This window comes from Alligator mississippiensis, chromosome 12 (assembly GCF_030867095.1).
Source record: "Alligator mississippiensis isolate rAllMis1 chromosome 12, rAllMis1, whole genome shotgun sequence".
Taxonomy (NCBI): domain Eukaryota; kingdom Metazoa; phylum Chordata; order Crocodylia; family Alligatoridae; genus Alligator; species Alligator mississippiensis.
The window spans coordinates 40,667,343-40,689,149 of record NC_081835.1 but is presented as its reverse complement, the minus strand read 5'-3'; the positions used below and the strand labels follow the sequence as shown (position 1 = coordinate 40,689,149).

Genomic DNA, 21,807 nt, shown 5'->3' with positions numbered 1-21,807 from the left:
AGCATTACATCTTGAATAAAATGAGAGACTCCTGGAAAGAACTGGGAGGATGAGGCTATATAAGGACACCACCTTGAAATGCATGCAGCACAGACAAAACATCCTGCTGCATCTCTGCAATCACTCTCCAGCAAACACATCTAGCTGCTGACTGCTGCAGTCCAACTGCAGTCCAACTGGGCAGAAACCCCCCTCTCCCTCTGAGACCAGCAACAGACTGAAGGAGGCCACTAAGCAAGGGGACTAGTACTCTGCTCGCAGGCACCGCTGTCTGCTCCATGAAGACCAGGCTTTGCACTCCTGCTGGGAAGCAGGGGAACTTCATAGATGAGGCATAGCAAAGAAATTTAGAGATCTGGGTTCAGCTGCCAAATCCATGAGAGCATGAGTCATGTAATGTCCATGCTTCCTATATGTAGATAGGAATACTGTTTCCCTGCCTCCCAGTAGCATGTGAGGTCTTAGGCAAACTTCTAGCCAAGCATCTATAAGGTCATCCAGTGGCATGAATTAATGAGAACTAAACACTGGAATGAGCCAGTCGAGCCAGGGGAACCTAGAAGCTGAAGGAAGAACTGCTGAGCAAGATAACTCACATCCTCTTCCCCTAGCCACAGCACAATTCCATGCAGTTAGGTTCAAGGACTAGCTGCTTCTCTCTACTTTCATTCCTTCCCTGAATGCCTTCTAGAAGGTCCTCATCTTCCCTCCTTTCCCCCTTGGTGCCATCACGCCTCAGGGGAAAAAAAGAACATTCCCCTTCTCCAAGGGTTAATCCACAAAGAGAGGAGAAAGAAGAGCAAAAGGGTTGGGGAAATAAGGGAGATCTCCAGAGTGCAGGAGAAAGATCTATAAGCAGGTTCATAGAATCATAGAAAGCTAGAGATGGAAGGGACCACCAGAGGTCATCTAGTCTAACCTCCTGCACAAGGCAGGATCATCCCCAGCTAAACTATCCCATAAAAGTCTCTCTCTAACTTATTTTTAAAACTATACAATCTACCCTGTTGCACAACTACAAGGCACATTGCAGAAAGGCACTGCAAACGCCCTAACCTGCAACAGGTAAAGCAGCGAGACAAAGGCTGTCAGTGTCCCACTGCAGCAAGAGTTGTTAAAATGCCTTTGAGAGACCCAAGAAAGAAAGCTATGTTCTCCCCCTGCAGTAGAGAAAGGCAAAATAGCACCACAGACTATCAGTGGTGCGCCCAAGATTGTGTCATCCAGCCCACGGGACTGCCAATGGATCTGTGGAGAGCCCCTCAGCCAAAGGCCCACACACTAGACCTGGAGCACATGGCACTGCGGAGCCTGATCTGAGCACAAGGAGGCTGTGTGAGGGCAGTGCAGGGCCCCTGGAGCCCAATCCCAGCCAGGCAGGGGCTGGGAGGAGGCAGGATGGGGCCTAATCCCAACATGGGGGTGCAGCAACGGGCCTGAAACAGCCTGTGGACCAACCCCACACCATTCATCTGGTTTGCAGAGCCAAAACCATGAGCACCACTATATCAATCTGACCATGGATTAAAATTTCTTTCCAATTCAGAATGTGGTGATCAGTTTAACCCGGAGCAGGGAGGCAAGACATTCTAACCAGAAGCCTCTAAGAGTTTAGTCCCTGCAGGAATACTGGCATATGACAGTCACAAATCTCTACCCCTAGCTACAACCAACACAATTCTTCTGAGACAGGCAGCCAAAAAAAAAAACCAAAAAAACCCTTGACACCTAGAATGGTCATCATACAGGACAGTCTGGTTGTCCTCTATTGATATGAAACCGGTTGCCTTTATGACCTCTATTTTTCTCTTGAGTAGCAAAAAACCAGAATGTCCTCTATGATGGCCACCCTATTGACACCTGTAGCCACAGGAGGGAAAAATATTCCTTCTCTGCCCCAAGTGGGAATCAGCAAAGCCAAGAAGCATGGGAAAAACCAAACACTCTATTATCCTGCTCTAAGACCTCAAAACAGCAACCATGATTCCATACCCTCAGACTGAATGGCCAGAACTCCCCTTTATGTATCCTCTCCACCAAGAGTCTTAGAGCTTTCTCCATAGTGCTGCCACTCAGCCAAGTGTCTCTCATTTGGGATTTGTATTTTTGATTATTTTTCAAGGTATAGCATCTTGCATTTGTCGAAAATGAACTTCATCCTGCTGACTCTAGCCCAATTTTCTAATCTATCATGATTGCTTATGAACTGTGCTCCTGTCCTGTAACGTTTTCAAAAACCATCCTAGCTTTGTTTGCAAATTTGTTTAAGCAGCTCCGCATTCCAGCATCTAAATAATGAATAAACAAGTTGAACAGCACCAAGCCCAGGACAGACAACCGTGGACTTGAAACCTCCTGCCATTCAAACATTTATCATTACATTTCACTTGCAGCTTCTGAACCAGTTGTCTATGCACTTTGTCGTCATTTCTCCTAGTCTACATTTCCAATTTGTTTATGATATGGTCAAGTGGCACTTTGTCAAAAGCCTTGCTGAAGTACAAATACTTTTTTGAAAACGGGAATGTAGTGGATATAGTGTAATTAGCTGAGTGGAAAGAGATCAAGTTTCTTTGGGCATGATCCGTTTGTCAATCCACGCTAGCTGCTCAGGTTCAGCCTTTCCTCCTCCGGATCCTTGCAAATGGACTTCCCTATGGCATACTCCAGAAATACTACTGAGGTCAGGCTAACCAGTTTATAATACCTTGGGTCCTCCTTTTTTGCCTTTTCTGAAGGGCACTATATTGGCCCTTTCACAGTCTCCCAGGGCCCCAACTGTCTCCTACGATGTGGTAAAAATTATTGCCAAGAACTCCAAAATCTTCTCTGTCAGTTCCTTTATTACCTGGGGATGAAGTTCACTGAGACGGATCAAAACCTCTAACTCCTACATTGAAGTTCAATGCAGACAAATTCAAAGTACTACACCTCAAGAAGAATAATTAAAAAGCACAAATATAAAATGGGTGACATCTGCCTGGATGGCAATACTATGGAAAAGGACTTGGGAGTCTTGGTAGATCACAGGCTCAATATGAGTCTGATGTGCGATGCAGCCACACAAAGTGAATGCAGTTTTGGGATGCATTAGGTGCAAGACACAGGAGGTGATAGTGCATCTCTACTTGGCACTGGTTAGGTCTCATCTAGAGTACCGTGTGAAGTTCTGGGCTCCACATTTTTAAAAGCATGTGGAAAAGTTAGAGGGTTCATAGGCAAGCAACAAAGATGATCAAGGGCTTAAAAGAAAGTCATACATGGAGAGGCTGAAGGTGCTAGTCACGTTCATTTTGCTGAAAAAGTGCTTAAGAGGGAATATGACAGCAGTCTTCAAATACTTGAAGAGTTGCCACAAAGAAGAGGGAAAGCACCTTTCTCTCTTGCTGAAGAGAGATGGACACAGACCAATGGCTTGAAGCTGCAGCAAAGAAAGTTTATATTGGATAGCTGGAAAAACTTCTTCACTGTTAGAATAGTGAGGCAGTGGAATAGACTGCCTAAGGAAGGTGTGGACTCTCCATCACTGGAGATATTCAGAAAGGGGTGAGACATCAATTGGTCAGGGATGATCTAGGCATAGATATGCCTATGTTCTACCATGGGTATTTCCCATATTTTGGGCTTTGTTGGTTGTCCCCACCCCCACTCCCCCTTTTCTGCTATATTTATCAGGGTGTTTTTAAGCCTTCCCAGAGGCTTTGGGAGATGGCGACAGCCAAGGCTGGCAACTTCAACTGGGGTGTACCAATGCTTCTGCTGGGACCAAAGCCAGAGGTTCCTGGCTAGAGAGTCTTGCTCCTCTGCTTAGGGTCAGACCAACTGCCATAATTGGGGTCAGGAAGGAATTTTACCCCATGATCAGATTGTATGGACTGTGGGGATTTTTGCTTTTCTTTGTAGCAGGGGATTTGCCCCTCTAGCCAGCACCTCTTGGGTGCATATTAACAACATTTTATGGAAGCAGGACATTGGCTGCTGTGGTTCCCCTGCTTTACCTTTGGCAAATTAAGGTGTCTACATTGAGTCAGGGTTGATGGTAGTCTTATGCAGAGTTCAGATTATGGTGTGTGCAGCCTTGTTTGGATAGAGCTGATTCTGCCTCAGAGACAGTGTTGGACTAGATGACCTCTGGAGGTCCCTTCCAGCCCTACTTCTCTATGACTGTGACCATGACCACTGGCTTGTCCCCTTCCTTATCCAATAATCCCTATTAGTTCTCTGGTTGCACCTTAATTTTTTTAGGGTGGTGACTGAGGCAAACAAACTGCTGAGCAGTTCCAATTTCTTTGCGTCTTCTATTAAGAGTTCATGCTGGCTATAACTTCCTTACTCTTCTTTTTTCCCCCCATCGTATTTATAAACCTTCCTCTTACTTTTACCTTCCCTCAGAAGGCAGGATAGATATGCTCCTTATAGACTAACTAAATCAGAGATGCATAAGCTTTCATAAGCAGTGGCCTGCTTCATCTCCAGGAAACAAAGTTGCTAAACAGAAAGCAGTGATTAGAACAGAAAGGATAGGGAAGGGGAACAAAAAAGGAGGGAACACAGCTGGAAGAGGCAAGTTTCAGTTGGTTTTTAAACTGCTGTTGCTTAAGTACAGCTACTCTGAGCTGACAATTTCTGAAAGACTCACAAGCCTATGGCAGAACACCTTAACCTTCCCGAACATCCCAGCTCTGACCTCAGAGTAGCTGGTCTTAGACAATAAAACTAAAATTTACTGGAAAGGGAAACTGTGGAACAAGAAACTATCCACACAATGGATTGCCAGAACCCGATTGCCTTCTACGATGAGGCGACTGGCTCTGTGGATGCGGTGTACCTTGATTTTAGCAAGGCTTTCAATACGGTCTCCCACAACAGTCTCACAGGCAAGCTAAAGAAGTATGGGCTGGATGAATGGACAGTAAGGTCGATAGAAAACTGGCTGGAGCACTGGGCTCAGAGAGTAGTAATCAATGGCGCGATGTCTAGTTGGCAGCTGGTATCAAGTGGAGAGCCCCAGGGGTCGGTCCTGGAGCTGGTTTTGTTCAATGTCTTCATCAGTGACCTGGAAGATGGCACAGAGTACACCCTCAGCAAGTTTGAAAGGGACTTGAGGAGGTCATTTAGTCCAACCCCCTGCTCAAAGCAGGACCAGCCCCAACTAGATCATCCCAGCCAAAGCTTTGTCTAGCCAGGTTTTGAAAACCCCCAAGGATGGAGCTTCCACCACCTCTGGGTAACCTGTTCCTGTGTTTTAGTACACTCTTAGTGAGAAAACTCTTCCCAATATCTAACCTAAACTTCCCTTGTTGCAACTTGAGACCATTGCTTCTTGTTCTGTCTGCCACCAATGGAAACAGTCTAGCTTCATCCTCTTTCAGACCACCCTTCATGTAGTTGAAGACTGCTATTAAGTTTCCTCTTCTCTAGATTAAATAAGCCCAATTCTATCAGTCTTTCCTCGTAAATCATGTCCTCCAGCCCCGTCACCATTTTAGTCACCTGCTGCAGTAGCCCCTCTGATTTGTCCATACGCTTTCTGTAGTGGGGGGTCCAAAACTGAACACAGTACTCCAGATGTGGCCTCACCAGTGCTGAACAGAGGGGAATAATTACTTCCCTTGACCTACTGGCAACACTTACCAAAGCAGCACAGTATGTTGTTAGCCTTCTTGGCAACAAAAGCACACTGCTGGCTCATATTCAGCTTATTGTCCTACTGTGACCCCCCCAGGTCCTTTTTTGCAGAGCTGCTGCCCAGCCAGTTAGTCCCCAGCCTGTACCGGCACATGGCCTTCCTGACCTCACTCCTGCATGCCAGAGCAATGTTCTTATATACTTCCCTAGTTATTTCTTCAAGTTTCCACTTCTTATAAGCTGCCTTTTTTGAGATTTAGTTTACTGAAGAGTTCCCAGCTAAGCCAAGCTGGTTTTCTGCCAGACTTGTTACTTTTCCTGTGCATCGGGGTGGTTTGTTCCTGCACTCTCAGTAAGGCTTCTCTGAAGTACAGCCAACTCTCCTGGACTCCTTTCCCCCTCAGTCTGGCTTCCCAGGGGACCCTGCCCATGAGTTCCCCAAGTGAGTCCAAGTTTGCTTTTCTGAAGTCCAGGGTCCTTACTCTGCTGATCTCCTTCCTTCCTTTCCTCAAGATTCTGAACTCAATCATCTCATAGTCACTGCTGCCCAAGTTGCCATCCACTACTACATTCCCAATCAATTCTTCCCCATTTGTGAGCTGCTCATCAAGAGCATGGCCCCTCACTGGCTGCTCCAGCACTTGCACGCTGAAGTTGTCCCTAATACTCTCCAAAAACTTCCTGGATTGCCTGCGCACTGCTGTATTGCCCTCCCAGCAGATGTCAGGGTGACTGAAGTCCTCCATGAGAATTAGAGCCTGTGATCAGAAAACTTCTGCTAGCTGTTTGAAGAAAGCTTCATCCACTACTTCCTTCTGGTCTACATCAGACATACACCACATCACCCTTATTACCCTTCCCCTCTAACCTTAACCTAGAGACTTGCAACAGGCCCATCTCCAGTTCCACACTGGAGCTTTGAGCAGTCATATGGCTATTTTACATAAAGTGCAACTCCTCCTCCTCCTCTTGCCTGCCTGTCCTTCCTAAACAGTATGTACCCATCCATGACAATCCTCCAGTCATGCAAGCTATCCCACCAACTCTCTGCCATTCCAATCATGTCATAGTTCTGTGACTAAAAGGACCTCCAATTCTTCCTGCTTCATTCTCAGGCTCTGTGCATTTGTGTACAGGCACGTGAGATAATTAGTTGATTGTCCTGATTTCTCAGGAAGTATGAGAGCACCTCCCCTGTTGTCCCCTCCTGCTTGCTCTTCCTCCAAGTCTCCTGCTTCCCCACTTACCTCAGGGCTTTGGTCTCCATTCCCTGGCAAATCTACTTTAAAGCCCTCCTTACTAGGTTAGTGATCCTGTCTGCGAAGACGCTCTTCCCTCTCTTTGTCAGGTGGATCCCATCTCTACCCATCAATCCTTCTTCTTGGAAAAACACCCAATGGTTGTAGTCAAATCCTTGCTGGCGACACCACCTACACAGCCAGGTGTTGATCTGCAGGATGCACCTGCTCCTGCATGGGCCCTTTTCCTTGTCTGGAAAGATCAATGAGAACACATCCTGAGCCCCAGACCCCCTTGCCCTTGCACCCAGAGCCCTGTAGTCACTCTTGATATGCTCAGGGTCTCCCCTAGCAGTATCATTGGTGCCACGTGGATGAGCAGCATAAGGTAGTAGTCAGAGGGCTGGATGAGCCTCGGTAATCCCTCCATGGCATATCAGATCCAGGCTCCGGGCGAGCAGCACACCACCCAAGACAACAGGTCAGGTTGGCAGATGGCTCCCTCCATCCCCCGTAGAAAGGAGTCTCCAACCACCACCACTTGTCACTTCTTGGTGGTCATCTTGATCCTACCCACCTTGGTGAGGCCTGGCCTCTCTTCCACCACCAATGGAACGTGCTCCTCCCTCTCTGCTGCCAGGACTGCATACCTGTTCTCCAGATGAATGACTGTGGGTAGAGATGAAGATCTATGCTTACTGCCAGAAGTCACAAGGCTCCAACTTCCACCCTCTAGGGAGTCCATGTCCTCTTCCTTCTCTAGCGCTGCCTCTGGCATTTCTTCCTCCACACAGTCCCGGAGATCTCCTCCACCACTGAATTAATGAATGCCTCATGGCAGAGGATGCTTTGGAGCCTCATCACCTCCTCCTGTAGTTCTCGTTGCCTGTTCCCTAAGAGACACCACCAGAAGGCTCTGCTCACACCACAGGCACTCCCCGATCTGGCCATCACTGGAAGTAACCTGCAAGCCCCAGTCCCCACAGTGCCAAACCTGGACCAGGTGGAAGCCTCGATGGTGAGCGATCCTGCCTGGACAGAAGCCTCACATATGCAAGCAGAGGCAATGGCTCTGGCACTGTGACATCCTCCAGCCACTTCTCTGGGTCTCTTAATCTGCATTCTCTCTTACTGCTCTTCTTCCAAGCAGACCTCCCCTAGCAAACTCACCTGGAATGGGCCTCTTTATTGCTCCTTGCCCCAAAGGGTTCTTTTTCTTTCCTGCTCCCTCATGCCAAGATGAAAGTCTTGCCTCTCAAAAAAGGGGCTGGGGGGCCACAAGCTGGCCTAGGAACTGCCTGCAGACCGCTTACCCTTCTGCCAGACTTTAGACTAGCTACCAGTCTCTAAATTCTTTTCCCACGTATAGTTCATTCTTTTTCCTTTGCTTCTCCGATTTTGTTCCCTAAAAGTTCTTATCATTTCCTGGTACACTTCCTTGGTGACCTTCCCATCTTACTATTGCCTCTATGCTCTCCTTTTGCTTTTGAGACATCCTAGAAGTTACTTGTGCAGCCACACTGTCTCCTGCCACTCTTCTTCTGTTGGGCTTCCAATGCTGTGCCTTTTAGAAACCTTCAGCCCTTCTGCACCCTTTTATCCTTCAGTTTGTCCTCCCAATAGCATAGTGCCTATTATCACCTTGAGTTGTATGAAATGAACACTTTTTGAAATCCAATGTCTTAGTTCTGCTGACCTCATGCTTTCTCCATCTCAGAATTGAAAATTTTACCGCATCACGATCACTTCCTCCTAAGTTTCCCATTACCTTCACATCTTCCACCGATTCCTCTCTATAGGTCAAAACAAGATCCAAGATAAATGATCCCCTAGTCATGTCCTCAACTTTCTGAAACAGAAAGTTACTCTCCACAGAAGTTAGGAACTTGTTTGACATTTTGTTTGGCCGTTTTATTCTTCCAGAAGATATTCTGAGCACTGAAGTCTTCCATCAGTATCATCTAATAACTTTCAGATGATTTAGACACCTTCCCGATGAGTGCCTAAATTCACTTCTTCTTTCTGACATGGTGGTCTGTAATAAGTACCCATCATGATAACAGTGCTTTATCTTTCACCTTGTATCCTTACACAAGTATGTTCTGATCCACTACCTTCTTCCTTCTGAACCAGGGAACAAGTATATACAATTCTGATACACAAGGTGATACCACCTTTTTTTTCTCCCAACACTGTCCTTCTAAAACAGTGTCTGTCTCAGTGTTGATGTTCCAGTCGTAAAGGAGTTATTCTATCGAGTCTCTGCAATACCAATTGTATCATGGTTTTCTTCACAGGCTGCGACTTTCAGCTCATCTTGTTCATTTCTCACACTCCTCACATGTGTACGTACACATTGGAAGTATTTTGCATTTTGACCTACTCATTTCCCTCTTGCATGCATTCTTGCTGTCCTGTTGCCCCATGGCACTTCCCCTAAGTTGAGCTGCTGCTTCTGGTCCTTTCCTCTCTGAATTTTTTACTCTGTTGCTGCAGGGTATTCACCATTCTTGTGGAACCTATTTAAAGCCCTCCTTACTTGGTTGGCCAAATAATGCCAAAAGACACTCTTTCATTTCTGGACAGGTGAATCCTGTGTCTCTTGATAGCAGTCCTCTACCCCAGAACACTTGCCCATTGTTGTAGAAACCAACAACTTCATGTCAGCACCTTCATTTAAGCCATAGTTTTATTTCTATGATTCAGTGTTCCCTGTCTGGGTCCTTACCTTCCACCAGGAGAACTGATGAAAACACCAGTTGACTGAAACTCCTTCATTCTCCTGCCAAGCACCTTGTAATCTCCTTTGGTCTGCTCATTATCATTCCTGGCAGTATTGTTGGTGCCTATCTGGACAAGTAGGAAAGTAAACTGACCTGATGGACAGATGAGCTCTGGAATCTTCTGTGACATCTTGAATACAGGCTCCAGTCAAATAGCACATTTCCCAGGACCCCAAATCTGGATAAGAAATTGATGCTTCTGTCCCCTACAGAAGGGTGTCACCAATCACCACCTCTCCTTTTCCTTGGCGCAGTGGTCTTGGAGCCCTCATTCCCGAGGCCCTGCCTTTTAGACTGCTGGGTCATCTGGTCAGTCCCTGCTTGCTGTTGTCCATTTTTTCCCCAATGGTTTCCCCTGCAGAGTTCTTGAAAGCAGACACTAATTTGAGGCTATTCATCTTGAATTCTGAGGACACTCCTGCTAAGTCACATGCCACCACTTCCCTTTTTTCTCTTTGTCCTCTCTTGTTCCAACTTCTCATGACTCCCGTCTTTGAAAGCAGAGTATGGATACCTGTGCTTTCAAGCCTTCAATTTGTTCTTCCACGATGAACACCAACTTGCATCTAGTTCAGATAAAATGGTCTTGACCCCCTGGGAGGAAGGCAAACATGGTGCATCATACACAAAGAACAACTACTGATCTACTCTCCATCTCCACTTATGCCACCTATGCTTCCTGAAGGACATCTAAGGTGTAGAAAACAAACCAAAGAGCCTTTCCCCAATCCCTCCACCCCCTGCCACACACACACACACACCCCCCACCCACCCCCTCCTGCAGTGAACTCTCAGGAAACTCCTTCTGTTAGCTTCTTCTCTTTTCACAAGAGGGTGTCATTTACAGATTTTACAGAAGTTTAGGGCTGCAAGGGACCTTGTGAGACCATCGGGTCCAGCCCCCACTCTTGGCAGGAAAGACTGCTGGGGTCAAATAACCCCAGCAAGGTGTGCGTCCAGTCTCCTTTTGAAGATCTCCAGGGTAGGTGCCTATACCACCCCCACTGGGAGTCTATTCCAGAGTCTGGTCACATGAACTGTGAAGAAGTTTTTCCTTATATCCAGTCTGAAACCTTCTTCTAGGAGTTTATAACCATTGCTCCTGGTTTTCCCTTGGGACGCTTCAGTGAATAGCTGTTTGCCTAACCCCCGATTGATTTTAGAGCTGCCACCAAATACCCCCAAAGTCTTCTCTTTTCAAGGCTGACACATCTGTCAGCCTTTCCTTGTATGGCTTGCTCTTCAGGCCTCTAATCATATGAGTGGCTCTTCTCTGGACTCTCAAGCTTCTTTACATCCTTCTTGTAGTGTGGCGCCCAGAACTGGATGCAGTACTCCAGCTGCAGTCTCACCAATGCCAAGTAGAGCAGGAGAATAACTTCCTTATTTTTGCTTGAGATGCAGCAGTTGAGGCATGCCAGCAGATTGTTTCCTCTGCTAACTGTAGCAACACACTAGTGGCTCATATTCATTTTATGGTCAATTATGACCCCCAAGTACCTTTCGAATATGGTGCTAGCTAGGGGAGCACCACTGAACCTGAAAGTTTGTTGCAGATTTTTCGTCCCCAGATGGAGCACTTTACACTTCTCAGTGTTGAGCAGCATTTGGTTCTGGTCCACCCATCTAACTAATCTGTCTAAGTCCTCCTGGATCATCAGCCTACCCTGATGCATGGCCATCCTTCCCACAGCTTAGTGTCATTGGTGAACTTTGCCAGTGTGCTTTTCACCCCTACATCCAGATCATTAATGAAGATGCTGAAAAACACTGGTTCAAGTACCAAACCCTGGGGGACCCCACTGACTACTTTCCATCAAGTCAACACAAATCTGTCTATTAGTACTCTCTGGGTCTGACCCCACAGCCAGTTTCCCACCCATCTGACCATTGAATTACTGGGCCCATAGTCCCCTAGTTTTACCTCGAGAGCCTCATGGGACACCAAGTCAAAGGCCTTCCTAAAGTCCAAGTAAATGACGTCGACCTCATCTCCTTATCCAGGTGGTGAGTAACCTGGTCATAGAAGGAGATGAGGTTAGTCAGACATGACCTACCTGCGACAAAACCATGCTGGCTGTCATTCAGAATTTTGCCTTCCACTAGCTTATTGCATATGGACTCCTTGAGAATTTTTTCAAGGATGTTTCCTGGGATTGAGGTCAGGCTGATCAGCCTGTAGTTCCCTGGGTCCTCTCTCCTCCCCCTCTTGAAGATGGGCACAACACTGGCCCTCTTCCAGTCTTCTAGGACCTCTCCTGAGCACCACAAATTCTCAAAGAGGTTCGCCAGTGGTCCTGCAATGACTTTGGCTAGTTCATTCAGCACTCTTGGATGGAGTTCATCTGGTCCTGTTGACTTATAGATATCCAGCCTCTCTAGCTGTTCTTTTACCAGCTCTACATTGATTGTTGGTAGGTGATTATCCCTACTGTGACTGACTATTTGGTATCATATTTGCATTCGGCAGGCTATCACTCTTAGACTGGTGGAATACAGATGCAAAGTACTCATTCAGGAGTTCAGTTTTCTCTTTGGTGTCAGTGATCAGATGTCCAGATGGACTGAGCAGTGGTTCCACATTTCCACTAGTTTTCTTACTGTTACTTAAGTACCTACAGAAGGACTTCTTATTGTCCTTGACTTCGGTTGCTAACCTGAATTCGGTCATCACCTTTGCTTTTCTAATCTGCCCTCTACAGGTGTGGGCCAATCTTATGTAGTTCTCCTTGGGCCTATTCCTAGCTACCATCATTGGTAAGCCCTCCCTTTTTTTTTTCAGAAGATCTGCAACTTCTCTATTGAGGCAAGATCTATTCCAGCCCCTGTGTCACTTTTTTTTTTGTGTACAGGTATGGACAACTTCTGTGCACTGAGGATAGTGTCCTTGAGGAACAACCACTCTACATCCACACTCTTTCCCTGTGGTCCATGGTCCCATAGGGCATTACTCACTAAAGTTCTTAGCTTAGTAAAGTCAGCTTTTTTGAAGTCAAGAATATGTACCCTTACTGACAGATTTCCCAGCCTTATGACAGACAGTGAAAGCAACAGCATCATGGTCACTTTCACCTAGGTTACCCTCCATCATCAAATCACTCACCAGGTCATCCCCCTTGGCTAAAACTAAATCTAGGAGCTCATTTCCTCTGGTCGGTTTGTATACTTCCTGAGATAGGTACAGCTCATTGATACAAATCAGGAATCTATGCAACCGGTCAGATCTGCTTGAGTGTTCTTCCCAGGAGAGGTCTGGGTAGTTAAAGTTGTCTATGATGACCATATCCTGTGCTCTCACAGCCTTTTCCAGTACTCTGGAGAATTCCAGATCTAGCTCCTCATCTTGATTCAGAGGTCTATAATGTATTCCTCCAGTTAGGTCCCTTTTGCCATGTACCCCGTATCTGGACCCAGAGGGTCTCAAGTTGCCTTTCCTTACTACCAATTTCGGCTTCCAAGAAAGCGTACTGCTCTTTTACATTTAGAGCTACACCTCCACCCTTTTTCCCTATGTGATCCCTCCCATGCAGGATGTAACCCTCTTTAGCTATGGTCCAATCATGGGTAGAGTCCCACCAGGTCTCTGTTACCCCTATGATATTGCAGTCCCTTCTGGAAAGCCAGAGGGCAAGTTCCTCCTGTTTGTTCCCCATGCTCCTGACATTTGTGTACAGCCATTTGAGCCCTCCGCTGGAGGTCCTCTGTTTCCCATCACATTGCGGGAGCTCCGTTCCCTCAGCTCATGCTGTAGTGTCCTTCCCGTCATCTCCTGTTGTAATGGAGGTTTGTTTGCTGGCCCCTGGGTTTTTACACTTGTTGTCCCCCCCATCCCCTAGCAATCTCAGTTTAAAGCCCTGTCCAGGAGGTCCACCATCCTGGCCGAGAAAAGAGCCTTCCCCTTCTGCTTGAGGTGGATACTGTCCCTTCCCAGAAGACCTCCGTCTCTGAAGTGCGTGCTGTGGTCAAGGAAGCCAAAACCCTCTTGGTAGCACCACTGCCAGAGCCTTTGGTTCACCTCTTCAATACATCCATCTCTCCTAGGCCTGTAACCAGGACAGAGGAGAAAACTATCTGCACCCCCAACCCCATAACCCCAGCCTCTAGAGCCTTGTAGTCACTTACGACCTGGCCAGGATTGCTCTGAGTCATGTCATCCGTGCCCACATGGCTGAGGAGCATGGGCGAGTGGGTCAGAGGGCCAGATGAATTTAGGAATCCTCTCTGCCACATCCCGGATATGGGCCCCTGGGAGGCAGCAGACCTCACGGGCTAGAGGGTCAGGGTGGCAGATCACTCCCTCTGTCCCTCTCAGGAGGGAGTCACCCACCATGACCACCCTGCATCTCTTCTTAGGGGTGGCAGCTAGTTACTTCCCTTAATCCAGAGCCAGGAGCCTTTTACAAGGCTGCCTAAGCTCTGCCTTCCTGGCCCCACCCCTCAACTAATTAAACCAGCCCCACTTGAAGCAAAGCACTCCACAAAGCTGCAAGCACAAACACTGTCAAGCAGTCACAAGTCAAACAGACAGGACAAACCACACACCCAGAATTTCTGGTCTTCAGACCATCAGCTCCCAGCAAAAGCTCCTTAACTTAGTCCCACTACTGAGTTGCTCCTTTCTTTGATGCCCAGGTGGCAGATGGGTGAGGTGAGGGAGGCAGAAGCATAGAATCGTGGAAAAGTACTTCTGGAAGGCACCTCTGGAGGTCATCTAGTCCAACTACCCGCTTAAAGCAGGATCACCATTATTCAAACATCACAAAAAAATCCTTGCCTAACCTATTACTAAAACTACACAGGTTACCTTGTCACACATCTTAACTTGCCACAGGTAAAGTAGGGGAACAAAAGCAATCAGTGCCATGCTGCTACTAGGTTTGTCAAAATACAGAAGAGAATGTCTGCATGAACAGAGTCTAGGTCACTGCTAAATGCAACAGGTAAATGGATACATCAGGTGGTCCGGTTTCTCAGAGAAACTGAACCACCTGAGCCTGCCTTTTAGATTTCTGGGTCATCTGGTCGGACCTTGCTTGCTGTTGTGTCTGTTTTTCCCCAACTGTTTCCCCTACAGAGCGCTTGAAAGCAGACACTGACTTGAGGCTATTCGTCGTGAATTCTGGGGACTATGGGTGGTTCAACTGCTCTGAAACCTTCACTGAAGGAGAAACCCAGCTGAAAAGGGAGAACAGGGAGGACATGAGGTGATAAAACAGTCAAACTTCTCATCTGGAAGCATCTCAGGATGTCTGGAATGGTAGCCTTAGCATGCATGTCCTTGCGTTGTAGAGTGGGGCACAGTGGCAGGCAGACAGAGAAAATATAAGGAAACTTAACAGTTCTCCTTTCTCTTGCACACACATCCCACAAGGAGATCTCCTGATAAACAGCCTTGAGCCAGCTAGCCTCGAACAGTGCTTCATCCCCGCACTTTTCTTTGGATCTTACAGCCAATGCCTCTGGGAAGGACTTGCAACATTGTGTATCCAGGCCAGGACAAAGAACCGGTCTGTGTTATGACTGAATTATTAACAAACACACCCCAGGACACGAAGGTTTCCCCTGCTCTCTCCCGACTAGGCATAGGGAAGAAAATGCCCTGGTGCAACTAAGACTGTTCTGGGGAGAAGTCTACTTCAGCAATAGAGTTGACATTTGTGGCAAGATAGCCAAGCAGCAATCCCACCTACAGGGAAAAGGCTCCCATCGTAGCTGGTCTGACACTTATAGTCATCCTGTAGCTGTTCCCATCCCACTCCTTTCTTACCTTGGAATAGATGGTGACATTGATCCAAGCTAGGCGACGGCTCAGGTGGTTCAGTTTCTCTGAGAAAACCTTTTGACTTTTCAGCAGCTCTTCATGGATATCACTCCTCTGAAAGGACAGCAGAGGAGGTGAGGAGCAGAAGATGTACTTTCCCCATTTGTACCATCACTTTTTTGAGCTGGATGAACAGTACAGAAGAGTTTCCCCCCACTCTATGTCTGTTCTCTCTAGCTAGGAAAGAGCTAATAGGACCAGCTACTGGACTTGTCAAATAGAGCTGCTCTGCAGGGTGGAACAGGAGCTAGAAACAGGACAGTTAGGGAGGATGCAGTTACTGCTTTCAACAGCACAAACCGCCAATCCAGCCCATGGATATTAACACCTTGGTGTCCAGATGTTTTGGGGTCACCTACTATCAGAGGCAGCTCTTTGAGGGTTTCATCTGAAAAAGTTAAGTCTCCAACTGCAGTAACAGGCAAAAGGAGACATAAGCTCGGCACTCATTGGGAGTGTTTCCTGCTTGGGTCCTACAAGACACACCAGCCAGCTGCCCGTCCACTAAAGCCTGAAGCACCTTACTCTCAAATACCAAAGAAATAGGGAAGCTCCACAGGGACAGCAAAATCAGTTCAAGTGTTTCTGTGAGAGATGAGGAAAAGCATAAAAGCAATGACCAGCTGCGGTATGCAAAGGCTACTCCTCATACAGGCAGCAAAAACTTACACTTTAATTGAAGAGTTCCCAAAAAGGAACCTGGAAGCTCCAGGAGCACTCACCCTCTTTGGACAGCGACTGATCTTCTCCTCTGTATCTTTCAGTGCCATAGCATATTCATTCACATCATCTGAAACACCCACCATCTGAAAACACAAGCCCAGTAGAGTAGTATCAGCCTAGGGCATTTCCAGGCACCTTAGAAAGAGCCAAATGTTCAGCAGGCAGATCACAAGGAAATGGCATTGCCCAAAACCAAACAGTGGAGTATCCGTACTCTGCACCCTTTGGTGGGGCTGCTCAGACACCAGAGATAGAAAGCTTCAGTGATTAGCTCTTACTGCAGATACTAGAGGCTGCCTCCAGCAAGTCTGTCCAGCCAGAGCTGCTTGGTAAGTGACAATACATCATGGCTGTCAAAGCAACCAAAAGCCACACCTGAGTGTGACAGATGTCTGGTGTAGGATCTATAACATATGTCTCCAGCATAGACTAAGCACTGGAGTGATCCCTTCCAGTGCCTTTATGCTGTGACCAATCCAGTGATGCGAGAAACAGAACTGTAGCTCAGACAGAGGTCAGTTCTTGCCCAGGCTGGCTGTAAGGAGGCTGCCTTTTTACCAGCTAGCAGGACAGGAGGAGGACCGAACTCTCCTCAAATAGGTTTTGCTCACCTTACCAAGCTGCTGGTGGACACTGAGGTTATACATCATCACTATTCCATCCAGAATTTCCAGAAGGGAGTTCTCAGTGACAGGGTTCTCTGGCTCTTCAGGGGGTCTGCCCAGTAACAGACCTTCATTTCCATGGCTGCCTTCAACTGTAAACCATCCCCCAAGACAAAAAAATTCTCAGTGTGGCATAGCTAACAGCACAATCCCCAGACATAACTCAGAAAAACAACTGCCCACAGCCTCCCTGCACTCTCCCTTGGGGGAGAACTCCACAGCACAGCTCTTTCCTTACCCATACAATTCACAAGGCTTGCTCACACAAATAACTGACAGCACGGTGCATCAGCTGATTAGCAGCTGCAGTTCTGCTTTATGTGCAGCCTCATGTCTTCCACAGGCTTAGCAAGAAGTGTTCACTTATTTTTTGGGGAAAATATAGACTGATAAGTGGGATACAAGCCTCCATACTTCCCCACTGCACAGCTAGGGGGAGCAGAGGTATTCGTACCACATAAATGAGTGAACCCAGCAGCCTCCTATAAATTCAAACTATCAAATTTGGCCAAGATCTGGAACTAGGCCCCTAGATCTGTAGTCTGGTACTGATGGTCAGCCTCTGAACACCAACTGGACTTGGGCCATACCACCTGGAATGTAAGCTTTCTCTGAGTGACCCAGAGCCTGGCTTTTTTCAAGGTCACCCTGCAGCATCTATCCTCTACTCTTGCAACAGAATCAACACCACAGCTTTCAGTCATCAAACTGGACTTGCTTATAAGAACAAGCATTGCCATGCTGAGTCATACCAACAGTCCTTCTAGCCCAGTATCTTGTTGCTGACTGGCAATATGGAGTAGATGCTTTAGAACATGGGTGTTCAACCCCCATGCCATGGGCCAGATTGGGCCCATAGATGTGTGTGATTTTGCCCAGCAAGGTTCCCCACATGTCCAAAAATTTGGCAGAGGGTCAGTGGTAGCCACTCCCCTGTTATCACATTTCCAGACCTGTGGGGAATCCCACAAGCTGCATAGCATGGCCCTGCACACTCAACTGGGGGCGCAGAGCCAGGATGGAGGTGCAGGGCTAATCCAGGCACACTGTTGTCAGCAACCCCTCATGATCAAGGATGATCACTCCCACGGGTCACGTAAAGGGTAGAAGTGCACCGATACATCAGTCTATATTGTATCGGCACCAATAAAAGGAAATCCAACATTATTGGCAATTGGCCTTCTTTGGCTCATGAGGTCGATAATGTCACAGATAAATGCATGCGTGCAGCCACAGCAGTCGCGCAGCCAGCCCGGCAGCTTGGAGAGCAGCATTTGGCTGGTAAGTCTGTTGGGGTGGAGGGTCAAGGTGGAGGGAAGGGGCGTGGGGTGGGGCAGATTGAGGCCCTCACAGTGAAGGAGGGAGTGAGGCTAGGGCAAGGGCAGGTGCTGCCCAGCCAAGGCATGGCATGGGACGTAGCCATGAGCCACTTATCCGGAGACCATGGGGAAGGAGCGGGGAGCAGCTCCCATCACTGTGCACACCCCTGGGGCAGGCATAGGGGGTGTGTGTGCCTCCCGGATCTGCACGCAGGGCAAGGGCAGGCTGCCACTGCAGGTTCAGGCTGTTCCTGGAGGGGGTGGGGCCGGGCTGGGGCTGCGCTCAGGACAAGCAGAGGCAGCTCTAGGACTGGGGATATAGGGTGGGCCCCCGTAGCCCCCCCTCCCAATACCACTGCTGCCTGCAGCCCCAGCCTAGCACCCCTGCTGGGAAGAGCCTGGCACCACCCCCCCAGCCCAAGCCCACAGCAGCAGCCCACTACAACCCTGCACACAGATCTGGGGGGCCCAGGGCTCCCATGCCTGCCCCAGGAGTGTGCACAGGGGTGGGAGCCACTCCTCCCTCCCTGCAGTCTCCAGACAAGCGGCTCGCGGTTCTGTCCCATGCCCCACCCTGCCCCAGATGGACAGTGCCTACCCCAGCCCCCTCCTCCTTCATGGTGGGGGCCTCAACCTGCCTCCCCCCACCTCTTCCCCCCAACAGACTTATGAGCCGGATGCTGCTCTCCAAGCTCCCAGGCTGCATATCGGCAATGGGATTGGTATCAGCCAACATGGCTCATTAATAAGTCAGCCACCGGTATCAACCCAAAAAATCTTTATCAGTGCACCCCTAGTAAAAGGGCAGTAGATGAGAGTCCACTGCTGACTAAGAAGGACAAACCTAGAGCCACAGACTCTCTGGCAGACACCACAGATGGTGGTTACAGGGAGGGTTGGACCATGGATTTCTCAGTCATTTCTCTTTCCTTTTGTTTCTGTAGTTTTTCTGCCTCCAGGACAAGACAGTTTTCCTTAAAGTAAGATGTACCTTCTCTCACAAGGTGTTGCCATGCAGCCCTGTTCCAGGTCAGTTTTTCCCAATTTGTGATGACAATGCCACACTTCTTAATGTTTGCCTGGAAGATGTCCTTGAAACATTTCCTCTGGCCCCTGCATGTCCTTTGTCCTTAGCTGAGTCGGGAGTATACCAGTTTTGGTAAATGCACTTTAGGCTTGCACACAATGTCCTATCCACTGCAGCTGATGTTGAATAATCAATGCATCCACACTAGTGGTGTTAGTGTCAGTGAGGACACTGGCATCTGTGCAATGATCTTTCCATTTTATGCTAAGGATCTTTTGCAGGTAGCACTGGTGAAGGTGTTACAGGCTTTTCAGGTGGTCTGTATAGGTCACCCAAACCTCACAGCCCTAGAGAAGAGTTGGGATTACCACAGCCTTGTATAATAGGAGCTTTGTTCAAGTCCTGATGTTATGATTGTTGAACATACATTGATACTGTCTTCCAAAGGCAGACCTGGCACATCAGATCCTATGCTAGATCTCCTTGTTGATTGATGTTGCTCTTCTTTGATAGATGGCTGCCAAGATATGCAAAGTGTTCAACATTCTCCAGCTCCTGTCCATCAGACGAGCACCTTGATGACCACAAGAAGGAACACAGAATTGGTGCAATCATGCAGTGCCCTGCTTGATGCTAATTTGGATGGCAAATGGCTCTATAAGAGCCATTACATAGGATGGAGGCAGTCATCTGGCCACAAAGGAGTCTTAGGATAGTGATAAATTCTCCTGGGCAGCCAAACTTTGATAAGATCTTCCATAGAGCCTCATGGTTAACAGAGTTGGAGGCGTTCGTCAAATTGATAAAAGCAGCATACAGTTCCTGGTGTTGCTCTGGGCATTTTTCTTGGATCTGCCAGGATGCAAAAATTGTGTCCATGGTGCCTCTCAATGGTCTGAAGCTACACTTAAACTCTGGAAGGATTTCCTTGGCAACAGTGAGTGGTTGGTTCAGCAGAATTCAAGCGAGGATCTTTCCAACAATGGAGAGGAGGGCAATACCTCGATAGTTTCGTCGTTATCTCCCTTTTTAAAAATTGTTAGCATATTGGCATTCCTTAGGTCAGTGGGAATTTCCTCAGTGTTCCAGATTTTAAGAAACTGTGCGAAGCTTGTTAGTTATAGTTTCCCCACCAACTCTGAATCCCTCAGCTGGTATACCATCACAGCCACATGCTTCATTGCTCTTCATCTGTCTTAATCATCTGGTGGACTTCCTTAGAGGTAGGTGGACTAGCGAGTGCTTCCCTTCATGGAGTGTACTGCTGTCTTCAGCTCTAAGTGAGCTGAGTCCGCAAGAACTTGGTCCATACACAGCCTTGACTGCACTGAAGAAGCTCCTCATGCCATTACTGTCAACAAATTATTGGGATGTATTTGGTAGCCATGTTGATCTGAGACAAAGAAACGCAAAACTAAAACTCTTGGTTCAGAGATAATACCTTTTATTAGACCAACTAAGAAATCACAAAAAATTATCTTTCTTTGCAAGCTTTTGGGCCCACGTACTCTTCCTCAGGCTTAGGGAAAATTAGAGATGGTACAAGTCCCCATAGGTAGGAAAATGAACTTCATTTTGCACAGAGGAAGCTGAAGATGGATCTCTGTTCCTCTAGGTCCACGAGAGTTCTTTTGTGTGAGGTGCTTTTAGATGTGCAGATAAGGCAGGATTCCTTCCCTGGTGGTGTCAGATGGAAGAAAGGGAGGGAGGTGTAGAAATCTCTTTGTTGTTTAGTAGTGAAGCTTATAATTCCCAAATTGGCTAAAATTAGGCATCTTCCATATTTCAGGGATGTATTTGGTAGCCATGCTGGCTACCAACAAAAAGAAATGCAAAACTATAGAACTCCTGGTTCAGAGACAATTTTTTAATGCATTTTTTTTTTTTGCAATTTTTTAGTTGGTCTAATAAAAGGTATCTCTGAACCAAGAGTTTTACATAACAAATTATTTGATTTCTTTTGTCTTCTATTCCTATTTATTTTTGATTTCTTGAATCTTCCTCTGGGCTTCAGCTTTAAGCTGTCAAAAAGTTCTCTGCTTCTGACTGAACATAGGATGTTTTTGCCAGCCACAGAAAGCTTCTCTCTTCTGAGGGGGAAAGGCATTGATGATCTCAGGGCTATTTTTGCCAAATCAGTCTTGATGGCCTTAGGTGATAAAGCCATTGATTCCATGTAAACCTCATGGATGGTCTCTCTTAGAGCTCGCCAATCTTCCTCAACACGTGTTATCATTTTTAATCCCAAGATTGGCAAGTTTCTTACTGAGAAGCATTTGGAAGGCTTTGTGGTGTCAATGGGTCTGAAGGCATTTGATGTTGTACTGTCTTTGGCCTGACCTGTTTTCCTGGGAGGTCCATTGCTTGCCTGGAGCCAAGATGTCATGGAGGGATTACTGAGACTTATCCAACCCTCTGACTACTACCCCATGCTGCTCATGAATGTGGACACCAATGATACTGCCAGAGCAAAAGTGACTATAGGGCTCTGGGTGCAAGAGTGAAGGAGACCGGGGCACAGGTGGTGTCTTCTTTGATCCTTTTGGTCCAGGAGAAGGGCCCAGGCAGGAGTGGACAATCCTGCAGATCAATGCATGACTGTG

At 47.4% G+C, this 21,807-nt stretch overlaps 1 protein-coding gene across 1 annotated transcript in view; it reads right to left on the bottom strand.

Annotated features, from left to right (window-relative positions):
• RNF123 (ring finger protein 123) overlaps positions 1–21,807 on the bottom strand; it is a 136,984-nt gene that overhangs the window by 73,649 nt on the left and 41,528 nt on the right. The window contains exons 24-26 of the mRNA XM_059716136.1: positions 16,805–16,950; positions 16,193–16,276; positions 15,417–15,524 (exon numbers count right to left, since the gene is read on the bottom strand). Of these exons, the coding sequence (XP_059572119.1) occupies positions 15,417–15,524; positions 16,193–16,276; positions 16,805–16,950 (338 nt within the window). The remainder of the gene's footprint in view (positions 1–15,416; positions 15,525–16,192; positions 16,277–16,804; positions 16,951–21,807) is intronic.